Below are 19,132 nucleotides of genomic sequence, written 5' to 3' on the forward strand. Positions count from 1 at the left end.
ATGTTAACCAATATCTATTTATCAATAATGCTACCTGTAGGGCAATTTAGATGAAGCTCAAATCCATGTGATAAGAGCTGCTTTGTTATGAAGCATGGGGACCACTCACATGATATTCAGTGTTATTGGCAATCACTGGAATTGCACTATGAGGCAGCTCCATAAATTAGCATGGATCAAGACACAGATGGAAGAAAACAAAACCCCTTATGAGGGCTGCAAGAGGTCTCAAGGAGTTATTACCCTGTTAGATGAAAGGAAAGCAACACTTAACAGAAATATCGATGCAGCTTTCAAACTTCTGATAAGGGATCTCCTCGAGTTCTTGTTGAGACCATTAGTGCTTGAGATCTACTCATAGAGAATATGGTTCACTAGCTCTGGGGATCATGAGACATTTGGGTTGTCTAATGCAAATGCAGATCATTTACAGGCCACAGCTGAAAAATCAATGCCAAATCCAGTCAATTTGGACACACACTTGCCCATCTCTTCACTAGGTGCTTAGCAGAGCAAAAAGCCACCAGTGGCCTTGAGAAGGCCCAAAGGAAAGGGTGATATTTGCCAAGGGCTTGGATGGGGACTCTGTTAGTATTTACTGCTCTTGCCAGCTGGGCTCTGGACAAGTACTATATCATACTGACCTTTTTGTGTAATGGGCAGAAAGTATCAAGTACATCTATGTTGTAACACAAGTACAGAATCCATTATTCCCCCTCCGAAGACCAAGCCCATTACTCAGCCACCTTCAACACTTCAGCACCATGGACAGCCCAAAGGCACACGGTTGACTGAGCACTCTAAGAAAGGGCTGGCGGCAGTTTGGCAGCTTAAGCTTCATGGGGAAAGGTAAGAACGGTGAGAGCTGCCTTGGCCATGGTCCTTGGGTGGCCTTGTCTTGATAGATTCTCTCCCATTTGATGGGGGTTGCTCTCACCATGACAGGCCTCATTATGACAGGGTTACTGTTTATAACTCAGCCAGTGGCCTTGGGTGGGGGGCTATATTTCTATTTGGCTGTATAAATATATGTTTAAAAAACCACTGATTTCTATACATGTAATATGTATATTACATGTATATAAATTTATGTATTTATGTATGCTATATCTGACTGCATTTACAAATGCTAATGCCAAGTGATGGTAAGGGTTCAAGGAAATAGGTACCTTGTCATCACTTCTCCTCTTGCCTCTCTGCAAAACATTCTCATATCATATTTCCAGAAATCAGAGTTAGAAACCCTACCAACTTCAATACATATGTCTTTTTTTTTCCTTTGTTAGATCATGTCCCACCCTCATGGAAAGCAGATTTTTTTAGAAAGCATATAGTTGGGAGATAGGAAAATCAAAGGATCACCCTATCCTTGAAGAAAATGGCAAAACTATTGTGATGTCAGAATGAGGCCAGAGATAAGTCAGACAGAGAAAGACAAATACTGTATGATAGCACTTTGATGCGAAATCTAAAAAAGACAACAAATGAATGACAATAACAGAAAAGAAACAGACTCACAGATAGAGAGAAAAAAAAAAAAATGAAACAGTGGTTACCAGAGGGGAGAGGAAAAGGGGAACGGGAAAGATAGTGGGAGGGGGTTGAGAGGTATGAAGTACTACATACAAAATATATAAGCCATAAGGATATACAGTATGACACAGGGAACATAGCCAATATTTTACAATAACTGTAAATGGAATGTCTTTAAAAATTGTTAATTACTATGGTGTACACCTGAATCTTTCATAATATTGCACAACTATACATCAATGAGAATCCCATGGATGGAGGAGCCTGGTGGGCTGCATTCCATGGGGTCGCAAAGAGTCAGACACGACCAAGCGGACTTCACTTTCACTTTTCACTTTCATGCATTGGAGAAGGAAATGGCAACCCACTCCAGTGTTCTTGCCTGGAGAATCCCAGGGACGGGGGAGCCTGGTGGGCTGCCGTCTATGGGGTCACAAAGAGTCGGACATGACTGGGGTGACTTAGCAGCATACATCAATAAAAATAATTCTACAAATTTAAAGTAGGGACTAGTTCACTATGGTGAAGTAGGAGCAATCACAGGACGCTTTAGTAGAAGTCAAGGTGTTTCAGGGAAAGGAGGTGGACGTTTCTCTTTGGACAGAACACACTGAACAAATTGGTGCTATGCTGTAAATACTGTAACTTAAAAATTATAGATAAAATTGAGTTGCAATGGAATAAGGGTGACAAATATACAGTAAGGCTCTCAAAAACATCTAATATATATCCAACCAGAAAAAGATTAAAAAAAATAATGGTACTCATACGGTGCTAAGTCAGAAGGGTGGTTATCCATGGGAGGGGATTCACTGGGAGGGCGCGTCAGGAAGCTGATGGTTCTGGTAATGTTTTATGTTTGATCTGGGTGAATTCATGTAAAAATTCATTAAGCTGCATACTTAATATGTCTTCTTTATTATATTTATGATAACTTTTAATACATTTAAAAATAATAATAATACTAATAAGGACCTACTGCATAAGACAGGGAACTTCATTCAATAGTCTGTAATAACCTATATGGGAAAAGAATCTGAAAAAGAATGGTGTGTGTGTGTGCATAATTCAGTTTGATGTACACTTGAGACTAACACAACATTGTAAATCGACTATACTCCAATAAAGATTAATAACAAAAAAGAAGATGTGGTACATGCAAACAACAGGATAATACTCAGTCATAAAAAAAGAGGGAAATAATGCCGTTTGTATCAAAATGAATGCAACCAGAGATACTCATCCTATGGGAATTAAGTCAGAAAGACAAATATCATTTGATATCACCTACATATGAAATCTAAAATACAACACAAATGAACTTATCTATAAAACACAAACAGACTCATGGATATAGAGAACAGATTGTTAGTTGCCAAGGGGGAGGGGATAGGGAAAGCAAGGAGTTGGGAGGTGGGGTTCGCAGATGCAAACTCATATATAGAATGGACAAGCAACGAGATCCTACTGTATACAGGGAACTATATAAAGCATCCTGTGATAAGCCATATGGAAATGAATATTAAAAATGTATGTGCATATGTATTCTAAGTTGCTTCAGTCATGTCTGACTCCTTGTGACCCTATGGACTGTAGCCTGCCAGGCTCCTCTGTCCATGAGGATTCTCCAGGCAAGAATACTGAAGTGGGTTGCCATGCCCTCCTCCAGGGGATCTTACCAACCTAGAGGTCTCTTACCTCTCCTGCACTGACAGGCAGATTCTTTACCACTAGCGCCACCTGGGAAGCCCCATAAAAATGTGTGTGTGCATGTGTGTATACATGATTTTATATATATATATATATATATATATATATCTTTGCTGTACAGCAAAATTTAACATAACATTGTATATCAACTATACTTCATTAAAAATAAACTCTTTTCCCAAATGGAAGTGTATAGAGAAAAGCAATTCTTCTGTAATGTGTAACAAGGAAAAGGTATGATATATGTGCTGTAAATTGTAAAAAAATAAATAAATAACAATAATGCCAAGTGTTTGGGGAAGCACATCACATCCTGCTGGATGTACGGAAACTGGGACCATTTTCTGGAGGGCACTTTAGCAATAGATATCAAGCACCTTAATCAGTTTCTTGGACCATGCTTTGCGAATGACTACAGCAACTACCGTGTCTCATTAATTCAAATTAATTGGGTGAAGAGTAAATGGTAGGATATAATATGCTTGCAAAGTACATTTACAGGGAATGAGGTATGAGTATAATCCAGGACACTCAAGGAAGTTTCCACAAAGCTCATACAGTCTTCTTTGTCATAGTTTTTAATTAGCAAAGACTATTTTTCTGGGGGGGGGGGGTCGCAGTGAGTGGTATATTTAGTTAGGAATAGCAAACTCTGGGAGATAGTGAAGGACAGGGAAGCCTGGCATGCTGTGGCCCACGGGGTTGCAAAGAGTCGGACATGACTGAGTGATTCAACAACAAGAGGACGCACAAGCTCGATAAGAAACAGTAGGTTCTCTGAAGCGCTCGATCTTTCTGCAAACTCACGTCTGAATTCTTTATTAACAAACCTTATCCTTGCCCAGGGAATAAAAGCAGTCTTCAGTTGTATTAAATAACCCAGGATTCTAAATGATGAAGACCTCTTTTAAGGTCTTTGGACGCTCTCTCTAGTTTTGGCAACCTAATTCTGAGGTTGGGCATGTTCAAGTGGGGAATGTTCATGGGAAACATTCAACTGGACGGGAGTGCCAGGTGCCTAGCAGGAGTGGGGCATCTCTAACGCTCAGCTCTTACCGTCTGCAATGAAGTGCTCAGGCACGTGCAGAGTCACCTTCACCGTGAGTGGACAGGACATCTGGCTGCCACACACCATGGCCAGGATGCAGGAGCTCACGGCAATCAGCGTCAGGGCCGTCTTGTTCACTGGGCTTTTCAGCAAACCTAGTAAGAGGAACACACACAAAGATACGTAAGTCCACAAGGTGAGGAAACAGGAGGAGCCTGGGGCTTGGGAATCCTGTTGTTTTCCAAATGGGAAGCAGGAAAAAGAAACCACATTCCCCAGTCTCTGTGCTTGCAATGACAACTCATGGTCACTTGTTGAGTCTTTTTTTTTTTTCTTTCAATTGTACTTTTCTTTAAGTTTTAATTGAATCTATTACAATACTTTTTTTTTAATGTTCTATTCTTTTGGCCATGAGGCATGTGAGATCTCAGCTCCCTGACAAGGGATTGAACCTGTACCCCGCTGCATGGGAAGGCAAAGCCTTAACCACTGTACCACCGGGAAGCCCCTTTTTTGGATCTTTAACCCATTGCAAAACAGGTCGATTATCCCTTTTGGTATAAATGAAAAGAAACAAATTTCCTCAAAACTGTGGCAATTCTCACTCCTCCCCTTCCAATTAGACTGATCATTTTTAATATTTAGATGATATTAAATTTTCTACTCTCTTTAGAAGCAATTGAGAAGATGCTGTGTTGTTGAACTCATAAGGCCAAGGGGAAGGGGCATGGGCTTTGGAGTTTGACCATTATGAGTTCAAACCTGGGCTTCAGTCCTCACTGGCTATGGTTTCATTTTTGAATCTCAGTTTTCTTGTGTGAATGATGAGGATAATAATAAAAGTTCACAAGTGCTTGTGATTATCACGTGGCATGGTGTATATATAAGGTCTGTCATCTAGAACGGTTTTACATACTGTTGAGGCTGATCAGTTCAAGTTAATTTCCCAAGCATTTACTGATGACCTACTATGTGAGACACACACAGAGCAGAATAAGAATAGTTCTTGCTCTTCAAGAGCTTACAGGCTAGGGGCAAAGGCAGGCTCGTGCATGCACGCTAAGTCACTTCAGTTGTATCCGACTCTTTGTGACCCTATGGACTGTAGCCCACCAGGCTCCTCTGTCCATGGGATTCTCCAGGCAAGAATATTGGAGTGGGTTGCCATGCCGTCCTCCAGGGAGGAGGGAATCTTCCCAACACAGGGACTGAACCTGCATCTCTTACATCTCCTGCATCGGCAGGCAGGTTCTTTACCACTAACACCACTTGGGAAGCCCAAAGGCAAACTTATCCACAGCTAATTAGAATCCAAGGCAAGTTGTGCTAAGAGCTACTAGAGAGGACATAGGATAGCAGTGGGGGAGGGGGGAAAGTTGCTTGAGAAAACTAAAGCCAACTTCACGGACGCAGTAGAATGAGTAGATAGATTGGATCTGCATGGCAAGGAGAGCCAGCAAAGAAATTCTGTGGACTATGTCCTGAGCACACTGGATCTCATTATTTAGGCTCTACTAGTCACATTTAATTTCAAGGCTTTGATTACCATTTCTAAAGCAATGTTTCCCAAATTTCTATTATCCTTTGGACTCTTATCTGGAGCAAACCTTTATGCCCAAACCTCCCAGACATCTTTCTCTGAAAATCCCCCAAGTATGACAAAATGACATGTTCAACATTGGACACATTATCTTCTCCTAAAAGCCTCCTCCTTTCCTGGTCTCCGCAAAGCATTGAAAGCACCATCATTTAAACTGGCCAGAAACCTAGATGTCATCTTTCAGTCCTCCGTCTTCCTCCTTCACAGCATTTAAAGAGCACGCGGTCCTCTGTATTCTATGCCCTTGGCATTTTCACCTCTTTACCCCGCGTCTCTTCTGTTGTTTGTCTCTTGTGAGATGAGGGAGGTATGGGCACACTTTCGCTCCCCACTCCCTGGTGGAACCCCTTGAGCTGTCATACAGCACCTGGCCGTAGGATGTGGTCCATGCTGATCAGCCTGGCAGATGTCTGGGGTGCATGGTGGGCCCCTCCACTCATGCCTTCTGTGACTCTCGCCTACCCAGCTAGCCAGGTGCTGGCAGGGTTGAAGCACTACAGTGATGCCATAGCAAGCACTCTCCATCATGTTCCTATTAGCACAGGAGTTATTTCTAGAAGTTAAGTCCACTTGTTTTCTTGTCTCCCATCCCTCACTGAGATTAATTATAAATGTGAATTCCTCTCCCTCTAGGGAGACAGATTTGTCTACATTTGCTGGGTTTCTTAAAATATCTTATTCAAACACCAGAATCTAGTAACTTGATGGTAAACTCCTTGAGGGAAGGCACTGTCTTCTGCTCATCACTGTGTCCTGATGCTGAGTGCAATGTCTGGAATATGGTAAATAGGTTAAAAGCAGGTTTAGTCACTCAGTCGTGTCCGACTCTTGTGACCCCCACGGACTGTACCCTGCCATGCTCCTCTGTCCATGGGATTCTCCAAGGCAAGAATACTGGAATGGTTGCTATTTCCTTCTTCAGGGGATCTTCCCGACCCAGAGATTGAACCTGGGTCTGCTGCATCACAAACAAACTCTTAACCAAGAATGGCTCTTTATGAGCCACCAGGGAAGCCCATATGGTAGCATCTCAGTCAATGCATCATCTGGTAGCATCTCAGTAAATGCATCATAACTTCCAGAAGTGATGATAACAAATCAGCAACCAGGCCCTGGCAGTGACCTATCAAAAAGCACAGCAACCATACCCAGTCGACACTTAGATGGATGGACCTAATGTATACCCTGACAGCCCACTTTGGGATTCCTGTATGAATATCTGTTTTTACTAATAACCAGTGAGCTCCTTGAGGGAAGGGATCCCACCTTTACCATCTTTATGTCTCTCCTGCCAAGTTTACTGCCTAGAACCTAGAAATTACTTCATTTAAAATAAGGGCTTTATCTTTATTGCCAGTCTTAGAATAAGGCATGGGGTTTCCCTGGTAGCTCAGTTGGTAAAGAATCTGCCTGCAATGCAGGAGACCCTGCTTCAATTCCTGGGTCTGGAAGGTCCCCTGGAGAAGGGATAGGCTACCCACTCTAGTATTATTGGGCTTTTCTTGTGGCTCAGATGGTAAAGAATCTGCTTACAATGCAGGAGACCTGGGTTCAGTCCCTGGGTTGGGAAGATCCCCTGGAGGAGGGCATGGCAACCCACTCTAGTATTGTCTGGAGAATCACCATGGACAGAGGAGCCTGGTGGGCTACAGTTCATGGGGTCACAAAGAGTTGGACAAGACTGAGCGACTAAGCACAGCGCACAGAACAAGGCATAGCCTGTGGCAGGGACAATTCATTATCTGTGGTTCCTATAGTTAGTGAATACTAGTTAAATAGAGGAGTGGTTTAGATGGTTCTGGTGTCAGAAGATAGAAAATCTCTAAACTTAAAAAAGGACCACATAAAAAACGCACTTTTTTCCTCTCATTTGGGACCACAAGAAGCTGTTTCAAACTTTGGTGTTATCAACTGCTTCATAACTAAACAGAAGAATCAAGTTAACACCAATGTTTTCTACCAGAAAGAGTATGTAGGTATTTTCTTAAAAAGTCAACATATTACAACTAGCCTGGGTATTTAACAAGCCTCTCCCCATCCTGCCCCCAGATATGAGTTAGGAGCAGCACTGAGCTTCCACTCCAGGCTCCATAGAGGCTGTACTGAGAGAAATAACATGTGAAGATGAAGCTGACATGAATAAACTCTTGGGAAGGTGAACCAGGTCCAGAGTGTAAGCTACAAAAAGTGCCTAGAGGCACCTGGCTCTGGGGATGTGGACACCCTGGAAGGAAAACGGTGCCCTGTGGGTGGTCCAGAGGGCACCTCTCAGACTGGTTGTTGCAGCATTAGCAATGGCTGTAATCAAGACATTCTGCCCACTAATTAGCCAGTTATGGATATACCACCCAGGCTCCCAGGGGCTGATTTCTGGCTGGGGGAAGACAGTCGAGGAGCAGGAGAGGAACTGCTTGCACTAGCTCCCTGGGCCCATGCTGGGCCCTCCATTTAAACCTTCAGAGTAATCCAGGGTCTTTAAGAGTCAATAGGGGTCTTCCTGGAGAAGGCAATGGCACCCCACTCCAGCACTCTTGCCTGGAGAATCCCAGGGACGGGGGAGCCTGGTGGGCTGCCGTCTATGGGGTCGCACAGAGTCGGAAATGACTGAAGCGACTTAGCAGCAGCAGCAGGGGACTTCCTTGGTGGCCCGGTGGTTAAGAATCTGACTGCCAATGCAGGGGACACGGGTTCAATCCCTGGCCTGGGAGGATTCCACATGCGGTGGGGCAACTGAGCCCACGCACTGCAACAAATGCACTGCAACAACCTGCGTGCAGCACTGCTGAGCCCTGTGCCCAGAGCCCGTACTCTGCACGAAGGAAGCCACCGCCATGAGAAGCTCCTACTCGCTGCAACTGGAGAGTCCATGCATAGCAGTGAGGACCCAGCACAGCCAAAATTAAATATTTTTTAAAAAAGAGTCAAGGGGTGAGGAGTAGGAGTAAAGTCATATTAGCTTGTTGGTCGTTAGTTTTCTTATCTGGAGAATAGGAATAAAATGACCTTTCCTTCAAGAGTGTTGTAAGACATGAGACAGCAAATGTCAGATGACCAGCACAGTTTCTGGCATAAGATAGACCCTTGGTAAAATGGTCATTTCCAAGCCAGACATTGGTGTTTATCTCATAACTGACAGCAGAAATCAGGACTTATTTATCTCTTTGTCCAACCCATTATCAGAACATAAGAGGAACTGAATGATTCTTTACAGAAACTGAAGTCACACAGCGAGGAGCACGCAGGGAGAGTTTTAAGAAGCAGGAATGGGAGAGAGAATGCAAATGAACAGCAACCTGGGGTAGCATTTACTCAGAGAAAGCCTGAAACACCACAGTTGTCTCTCAAGTCCGGGAAGAAGAAAGCACGCACGTCAAGTCTGCACTTGGGCCAGATGCCCATGGAGCAGCCACCAGGGCTTGGGGGGTTTCCATGGCAACGACCCTGGCAGAAACTTCACTATGGGATGCAAACAGAGGTGACTTTTTAAAGAACTCCTGGAACAACAGACTGGTTCCAAATAGGAAAAGGAGTACATCAAGGCTGTATATTGTCACCCTGTTTATTTAACTTATATGAAGAGTACATCATGAGAAACGCTGGACTGGAAGAAACACAAGCTAGAATCAAGATTGCTGGGAGAAATATCAATCACCTCAGATATGCAGATGACACCACCCTTATGGCAGAAAGTGAAGAGGAACTCAAAAGCCTCTTGATGAAGGTGACAGTGGAGAGTGAAAAAGTTGGCTTAAAGCTCAACATTCAGAAAATGAAGATCATGGCATCCGGTCCCATCACTTCATGGGAAATAGATGGGGAAACAGTGGAAACAGTGTCAGACTTTATTTTTCTGGGCTCCAAAATCACTGCAGATGGTGACTGCAGCCATGAAATTAAAAGACACTTACTCCTTGGAAAGAAAGTTATGACCAACCTAGATAGCATATTCAAAACCAGAGACATTACTTTGCCAACAAAGGTTTGTCTAGTCAAGGCTATGGTTTTTCCTGTGGTCATGTATGGATGTGAGAGTTGGACTGTGAAGAAGGCTGAGCGCTGAAGAATTGATGCTTTTGAACTGTGGTGTTGGAGAAGACTCTTGAGAATCCCTTGGACTGCAAGGAGATCCAACCAGTCCATTCTGAAGGCGATCAGCCCTGGGATTTCTTTGGAAGGAATGATGCTAAAGCTGAAACTCCAGTACTTTGGCCACCTCATACAAAGAGTTGACTCATTGGCAAAGACTCTGATGCTGGGAGGGATTGGGGGCAGGAGAAGGGGACGACAGAGGATGAGATGGCTGGATGGCATCACTGACTCGATGGACATGAGTCTCAGTGAACTCCGGGAGTTGGTGATGGACAGGGAGGCCTGGCGTGCTGCGATTCATGGTGTCGCAAAGAGTCAGACAGGACTGAGCGACTGATCTGATCTGATCTGATCTGGCCTAGGGAACTGATGATCAGCAGTTAGCTCTGAGTCGGGACTGTAGACAGTGGCAAGGTAGAAACTCTCTCTCCCATAATACACAACTCCTCCTCACCCAGGCTCTGCACTGCAGTGCAGGAGGCAAAGGCCTGGAGGGAAGAGAACCTCCATTTGTTAGCTAGTTTCTGTTGTCCAGGAGCTATGCCTAACACTTCCATCCATCCATCCACCCATCCATCTTTCCAACAAGTTTTTATTGAATACCAACTCTTCCCTCACACTGTTCTAGTCAAGAGGGAAAAACAGTAAAGAAAACAGCCAATGTGCTTGAAGCTAACATTTTAGAGGAGAATTATCTCATTCAGTCCTTAGAGCAAACTGCTACTACTCTCTCTGTTTTGCTCAGGAACAGTGGGGTAGAGTAATAAAAGCCAGAGGTCATGTCAACTGCATGTGGCAGAGTCAGGGTTAGAACCGGTTCTTTTTTATTCCCACTTGTGTTTTAAACTGAATTTTGTTGAGTATGGCTGGTTTACAATGTTGTGTTAGTTTCCACCGTACAGTAAAGTGAATCAATTACACATCACACACATCCACTCTTTTTGAGGTTCTTTCCCCGCACAGGTCATTACAGAGTACTTTTTTTTTTTCTTTAACTGAAGCGTCGTTGATTGATTTACAGTATTGTGTCAATCTACAGCACAGTGACTCAGTTATACTTACATATACATTACTTTTATATTCATTTCCATTATAGTTTATCACAGAGTATCGAATATATCACTGTGCCACATGGGAGTGTCTTGCTGTCTATCCATTCAAAATGTAATAGTTTGCATCTACCAGCACTGACCTTCCGGTCAAACCCTCTCCCTCCTCACACCCCCCCAGCCCCCAGCTTGGCAACCACAAGTCCGTCCTGTGTGTCCCTGAGTCTGTTTCCATTTTTCAGAAGGTTCATTGGTGCCGTATTTTGGATTCCACACACAAGCGGCATCGTATGGTACCCATCTTTCTCTGACTTACTTCTCCTAGTATGATTATCTCCAGTTGCATCTGTGTTGCTGCTAGACCCAGTTCTTTCCACCCTCTCCTCCATAACCCCGCTACCTCCCACTTCACCACAGAATAAGGGTTCCCAGACAGCATCATGCCGTTGTGGAAAGAGTATGGTCTTAAGAGCCAGACATGCCTACCCTGGCTTAACCACAAAAATCTGTGTGTCATTTCCCCTTTTTCCTAACCCTAAGAAGACACAAGGTCTCCATCTGAATAAAGAAAAAAAATGAGAACAATGGTCTTTCAGAACTGGGAGGAGGGTTCAGGATGGGGAACACAGGTATACTAATTAAATAACTTTCTATTAAAGAAAAAAAATTTTTTTTAAATTAAAAAAAAAAAAAAAGAACTGATATGAAGATAAAATAAGATGATGCTTGTAATTGGCTAAAAAAAACTCAATAAATGAGAGCTCCACTTCAGAATGTGAGGCAAGGGTCACGGTTAGCCCTGGTTATATCCCAGTTTGTAGATCCCTCCTCACCACTTGCCAGGGAGAAAACTGCGCTGTGGGAATAGAATTTCCCCAGGGTGTATTGAGACTGGAGAAAGTTAGTAATCGAATTTCCCTTCCATTCTCCCTTCCTCTTACGCCTCAACTCTTCTCATGGCAGCAGAGAATGGCATAAAATGCATTGCTTGAGAAATTCAACTGGAAATAATGGCATTGTTGATCCACCTGCTGCCTATAATTTGGGGTTTGATTGATTCTCAGTTTGGAAATGCCAGGTTGAGAGAGGAAAATCAAATTTACGTTAAACTTGGATTGAATCAATCACATTTTACAATGAAGAAAATATATCTAACCCCATCAGACCACTGTGTGTGGAAAACCTAAGGCTGCTATACTGCCACTGATTCCTGCCACCTGGTATCCTGGGGGACGAGAGGCTGGATCTGAAGCTGAGAAGTCATTTCTTTCTTTAAGTGGCACATGGAACTGTAGTGAGGGACAGGGATTCTAGGAACCCAGAAATTAGGGTGAAGGAGGCCTCAAAATAGAAATGCCACTTAGAACAAAACAAAGAGGTTTGGTTTAAGATTCTGGATATAGAGATTTAAAGCCAAACTCTTCCCTTTTAGTAGCTTCTAACTTTTGGCTAGTTACCAACAAGGTCAGAACCTCGGTCCTCTAATCTATAAAATGACAATGGTAATCCCCAACTGGTAGACAAGCTGTGTGGGCTAAATGAGAGACTGTGATTATAACACTGAACACACATACTTAGGGATCAATATACACTCTCGATGTCATTCCTTTCATCTCAATTCCTTAAAACCCCACTGCCCAACACTTGGCATCTACATGGATATCGAGAGGTCGTGTGATGCTCTGGCTCAAGCTGGAATTCTGGCTTTTACATCTACCTGCTGGTCCCCATGGGCAGGTCACCTTAGTTCTCTAAGCCTCAATGTCCTTATCTGGGAATTGATTCATTCAATAAGAAGTTATTTAATGTGCATCTACTCTCTGCCTGCCAATGCAGGAGATGCAAGAGTCACAGGTTCTAACCCTGAGGTTGCGAAGATCCTTTGGAGGAGGACACGGCAACCCACTCCAGTATTCTTGCCTGGAAAACTCCACGGGCAGAGGAGCCTGGCAGGCTACAGTCCACATGGCCACAAAGAGTCAGACATGACTGAACAACTGAACACACATACATGTGTGTTCACACACACATGTTAGGCATCACTTGTTATTCTCTTCTATGATTCTAGTGTCTATAAGCACATCTGGATATATTAGGTGCTCAATAAAGATCTACTGAATGAAACAGTCAACGAATGCTTAAACGTTGTTCCGCTTTCTACCAAGAGGTGTCAGCATTAGAATATTGCTATTGGTACTTTTCTAGTCATATGTATTCATTTACTTTCTCAGGCAAAGATCGGTCCCTGCCCAGACAGAAATCATACAAAAAAAAAAAAAAAAGGCTGTGAGAAGCTGCCAAGCCTCCTGCATGTCAGGGTGCCCACCACAGACTGATGAGGTGCCCCAGTAACCTCACTGACAAGCTCACAGTCTTCCTGGCACGCCTGAGCTCCTGGGCCTTTGTGCTTCCCTGTGTATTTCTGGAAACTAAAATGGGGGCATGGCTGCCAAGCTCAGGTGTCACACTGGAGACAGGAGGAAAGAATATCTAAACTGGGGCTTTCTCAGAACCCTGGGGAAGGCGGCCTCCTCTCCTCAGCCTGCCTCGTGTCTGGATTCTGCACACAGTACGACAGTGCGATGTGTCAGCATGGGGCAGCCTTTCCCCTGTCTTGCCCACCAGGGCCCGAGTCGCTCCTCAGCCTGCCCCCTTTCTATTTCTGCCATGAACTAGTTTCCTAAGTTCTCTGGCTCTCTGAATGTGGCACTCTCAAATCCAAAGTACATCCATTTGTACTTTCCCCAGTCTCCTATCTTCCCTAGGATTTTCCTTTAGAAGATCAATGCAAGGGTTCATCCAGCTTTTGCCTACTTCCAGAGACAGCTTCCCTGGTGGCTCAGAGGTTAAAGCGTCTGCCTGCAATGTGGGAGACCCAGGTTCAATCCCTGGGTTGGGAAGATCCCCTGGAGAAGGAAATGGTAACCCACTCCAGTATTCTTGCCTGGAGAATCCCATGGACAGAGGAGCCTGGCAGGCTACAGTCTACGGGATCTCAAAGAGTCGGACACGACTGAGCGACTTCACTTCACTTCAGAGACAGCAAACTCACCCCCTAGGAGGCAGCAATTCTGTATTCAGACACTTGTTCTAAACAGTCCTAGAATCTCACTCTGTGAGCCCACTTCTGCCATCCAAGCCAAAGAGGATGCACTAAGATTTCCTCCTGCAGGCAGCTATGTAGTTAAAGGTCAAAATACAGTTGCCTCGAGTCTTCCTCTGCCATACCAGATATTGCTAGCCTTACTTTATTTCTCTAAAGTCATACTTTGAGTCTCTTTATTACACTTCACATAGATTTGCTTTTTCTACAATGGCTTTACTAGCAAAGAATGTCATCATCCTCATTAACCAACATTCAGAAAAAAATCAGCTTTGTGCCAGACAATATAATTAGCCGTTTTCACCTAGTATCTCACATTCACAGAAACCTCATGAGAGGTCTACTATTCCCTTTTCCCCACTTTACAAACGGGAAAACTGACGCCACCACTTGCTAAAGGCCACGCAGCCCAAAGGTAGTAGGGCTGAAATTTTTAAAACCCTAACTTGAGAGCCCAAGTACTCAACCATTACCTTCCACGACTTCTCTATCAGCATGGTAGATGTGATGTGAGCAGAAACGAATCAACCCTGTTAATTCCCCGACAGACCTCAGCTGCCCTCGGGCCTATGGGGACTGTGGGTGGATTCTTGGTGGCTTTGTTGTCCCACCTGATATTGACCATAGGTCTTCCCGGGGACCTTAGCATCAGCGGAGGGAAGCTTATCAGAAGGGCAGGTGGTGGGAGGGGCAAGCTAGATGGCTGTTTTCCTTCCCCTCTGAGCCTGAGAAAATAGTTCAGTTGAGCCGAGTGGGGCTGACTGTTATCCACGAGGTCCCTGGGGAGCCCTTGGGGCTGGCTGTGCCCTGACGATGAGGAAGGGCTCTGCAGTGCAGGCCTAGACCACCCTGTTGGTGAGACAGGCACTGACAGCAGACGTGGAATGGGCTCCACACAGCTGGCTCTTTGATTTCACTGCTGCCCCCACCCCACAGCCCCCACCTTGAAGTTGCCTTCATGGTTCAGGAACAGCAACTTCAGGAACTCATGCATTCCAGGTGAACTCATGTATTGCAGGGAAATAACCTGACCCAGAGTCTAGTGCTCTTTCATAACTATTGATCCAGGTCTCACTGATGAGATGGGAAGGTAGGATTAGAACATCCGGATCCACTGATCACACAGGTGAACTCATGTATTGCAGGGGAATAACCTGACCCAGAGTCTAGTGCTCTTTCATAACTATTGATCCAGGTCTCACTGATGAGATGGGAAGGTAGGATTAGAACATCCGGATCCACTGATCACACAGGTGAACTCATGTATTGCAGGGGAATAACCTGACCCAGAGTCTAGTGCTCTTTCATAACTATTGATCCAGGTCTCACTGATGAGATGGGAAGGTAGGATTAGAACATCCGGATCCACTGATCACACAGGTGAACTCATGTATTGCAGGGGAATAACCTGACCCAGAGTCTAGTGCTCTTTCATAACTATTGATCCAGGTCTCACTGATGAGATGGGAAGGTAGGATTAGAACATCCGGATCCACTGATCACACAGGTGAACTCATGTATTGCAGGGGAATAACCTGACCCAGAGTCTAGTGCTCTTTCATAACTATTGATCCAGGTCTCACTGATGAGATGGGAAGGTAGGATTAGAACATCCGGATCCACTGATCACACAGGTGAACTCATGTATTGCAGGGGAATAACCTGACCCAGAGTCTAGTGCTCTTTCATAACTATTGATCCAGGTCTCACTGATGAGATGGGAAGGTAGGATTAGAACATCCGGATCCACTGATCACACAGTGTACCTAAATGCCCATAGAGCTGGTGCAATATTGCCCACAAAATAAAATGTATCTTGAAAAGAAAAAAAAAATTGATTTTCAAAAAATTCTAGGACATGCTACATTCTACAATCACCTCTTAAAGTGCTAGGGTATATATCTGTCATTAAAATGTTTTAACAGGTCTACATTAAATTCTCTTTAGAAGAATTTAGCCCAATGTTTCCCCAAAGTGTTGCTATACTGGAGAATCAATGTTCTGTGGAACAAAGTAGGGAAACAAATGAGCTAGTTGAATAGCTAATACAAAGGTCGCTGTTAGGAAAATCAGCGGTTCCCAATAATTAACTGTTGCTCCTATGCCTGTTCAGTTCAGTCGCTCAGTCATGTCTGACTCTTTGTGACCCCATGAATCGCAGCACGCCAGGCCACCCTGTCCATCACCAACTCCCAGAGTTCACCTAGACTCATGTCCATCGAGTCAGTGATACCATCCAACCATCTCATCCTTTGTTGTCCCCTTCTCCTCCTGCCTTCAATCTTTCCCAGCATCATGGTCTTTTCAAATGAGTCAGCTCTTCACATCAGGGGGCCAAAGTATTGGAGTTTCAGCTTCAACATCAGTCCTTCCAGTGAACACCCAGGACTGATCTCCTTTAGGATGGACTGGTTGGATCTCCTTGCAGTCCAAGGGACTCTCAAGAGTCTTTTCCACCACCAGAGTTCAAAAGCATGGATTCTTCGGCACTCAGCTTTCTTCACAGTCCAACTCTCACATCCATACATGACCACTAGAAAAACCACAGACTTGACCAGACAGACCTCTGTTGGCAAAGCAATGGCTCTGCTTTTTAATATGCTGTCTAGGTTGGTCATAACTTTCCTTCCAAGGAGTAAGCATCTTTTAATTTCATGGCTGCAGTCACCATCTGCAGTGACTTTGGAGCCCAGAAAAATAAAGTCTGACACTGTTTCCATTGTTTCCCCATCTATTTCCCATGAAGTGATGGGACCAGATGCCATGATCTTTGTTTTCTGAATGTTGAGCTTTAAGCCAACTTTTTCACTCTCCACTTTCACTTTCATCAAGAGGCTCTTTAGTTTTTCACTTTCTGCCATAAAGGTGGTGTCATCTGCATATTTGAGGTTATTGATATTTCTCCCGGCAATCTTGATTCCAGCTTGTGGTTCTCCCAGCCCAGCATTTCTCATGATGTACTCTGCATATAAGTTAAATAAGCAGGGTGGCAATATACAGCCTTGACTTACTCCTTTTCCTATTTGGAACCAGTCTGTTGTTCCATGTCCAGTTCTAACTGTTGCCTCCTGACCTGCATACAGGTTTCTCAAGAGGCAGGTCAGGTGGTCTGGTATTCCCATCTCTTTTAGAATTTTCCATAGTTAATTGTGATCCACACAGTCAAAGGCTTTGGCATAGTCAATAAAGCAGAAGTAGATGTTTTTCTGGAACTCTCTTGCTTTTTCAATGATCCAGCGGATGTTGGCAAGTTGATCTCTTGTTCCTCTGCCTTTTCTAAATCCAGCTTGAGCATCTAGAAGTTCACGGTTCACATATTGCTGAAGCCTGGCTTGGAGAATTTTGAGCATTACTTTACTAGCGTGTGAGATAAGTGCAGTTGTGCGGTAGTTTGAGCATTCTTTGCTTGGCACTGGTTTATAATTTTTACTTACATTTGCCTGCTTAAACTTTTCAACAGGCTTGCAAAGCAGAAATTATGATCTCTTTCTGAAAATGGAAAAGATAAGACTTAACCACTGGAAAGAGATGGAGGACACTTTCATAGTCAGTCTCATCTGACTACAAGGTCTATAGTTGCCTGGCTCCCAAGTGTTGACGGAAAATGTAGTTTTATATTAACACGAAGAGGTACTTGTGCCCCCATGCTCAGAGCAGCATTATTTACAAAGGAGACATGGAAACTGCCTAACCATTCAGCCACACATAATGACGTTGCAAGATATGCACACACACAGAAGAATTTTATTTAGCCATCAAAAACAAGGAAATCCTGCCATTTGACAACATGGAGGGTCTCTGAGGACATAAGGCTAAGTGAAATAAGTCAGATGGAGAAAACTAAATACCATATGATCTCATGTATCTATGGAATCTAGGAGAAAAAAAAAAAACAAAAACACACCACAAAAAAAAAGACACCAGATTTTTGGTTACCATGGATAGTGGGTGGAAAGAGAGGGAATTGGAAGGCTGGTGAACAAAAGCTACAAACTTCCGGTTGTGAGTACTTGTGATAAACAAGTACTAGAGATGTTTGTACAACATGATGACATGCAGTTAACCCTGATGTATAGTATACAGGAAAGTATTAAGAGGGTAAATCCTAGAAGTGTTTATCACAAGGAAAACACATGTTTTCCTCATCTTTTGTTGTTTCTTTTTATTGTATCTATTTGAGATGATGGATGCTAAGTAAACTTATTACAGTAATCATTTTGCAAAACATGTAAGTCAACCATTTTGCTGCACACTTTAAATTTATACCGTGATGTACCTCAATTATATGTCAATGCCAGAAAAATGTGTTGGGTTTTTTTTTTTTTTTTAAGAAAAATGGACTTTAAGAGTCACAGGAAAATACATTCAAGGAAGGAAAAGAGGCAGGTACAAGAGGCCATTGTAGAAGGTTAAATACTATTCATCTGCAATTTAACAGGCTGATGGAATGCATTAGGGAAAGGAAAAAGATGCTGTACTCCGTAGGTAAAATTGCAGTGTGTGAATGAGAAATCGTGTAGATGATTCAAAAGAACTAAAGTCCTAGAAACACTCAGAAATAAATGGGAACGAAGGAGGGAGAAAAGGTCACATTTGAGTCTTAGATTCACAGGTGATCATCAGTGGGTACTGACTTATAAAAGAAAAAAAATATTCAGATACTGGTGCTTGATCCCGGAGGTCACCCTCTTAGACTGCAGGCTGCTTAGCTGCATGTCCACCCTCAGCCCATACCACCCATGCGAAGGGAAACGGCAAGAACAGTGGAGACCATGCAGAGGGTGCAAAGGGACAGAACAAAAAGCAGCCACACGTTTCCATGGCTACCAAGGAAGATCAGGGCCAACCATCTCCCTTCTTCATAAAAGACACATTTCTAGCTGCTTTTCCTCGGAGCTTGCCAAAAAAGTCACTCTTCCATTCTCTTAGAAGATACTACTGGACTTCAGATGAAGGTTTGTGAAAGCAGGAGGAGAGAAATGCTGTCTTTTATGCATTTC

The 19,132-nt window shown here is 43.6% G+C and overlaps 1 protein-coding gene across 4 annotated transcripts in view; it reads right to left on the reverse strand.

The window, feature by feature from the left end:
- Positions 1 to 19,132, reverse strand: part of ASTN2 (astrotactin 2) — a 1,047,916-nt gene that overhangs the window by 631,645 nt on the left and 397,139 nt on the right. For all 4 annotated transcript variants that reach the window (XM_024996359.2, XM_024996356.2, XM_024996355.2 and 1 more), the window contains one exon: positions 4,300 to 4,446. In XM_024996359.2, coding sequence (XP_024852127.1) covers positions 4,300 to 4,446 — 147 coding nt within the window. The remainder of the gene's footprint in view (positions 1 to 4,299; positions 4,447 to 19,132) is intronic.

The sequence above is a fragment of the Bos taurus genome, chromosome 8, assembly GCF_002263795.3.
Source record: "Bos taurus isolate L1 Dominette 01449 registration number 42190680 breed Hereford chromosome 8, ARS-UCD2.0, whole genome shotgun sequence".
NCBI lineage: Eukaryota > Metazoa > Chordata > Mammalia > Artiodactyla > Bovidae > Bos > Bos taurus.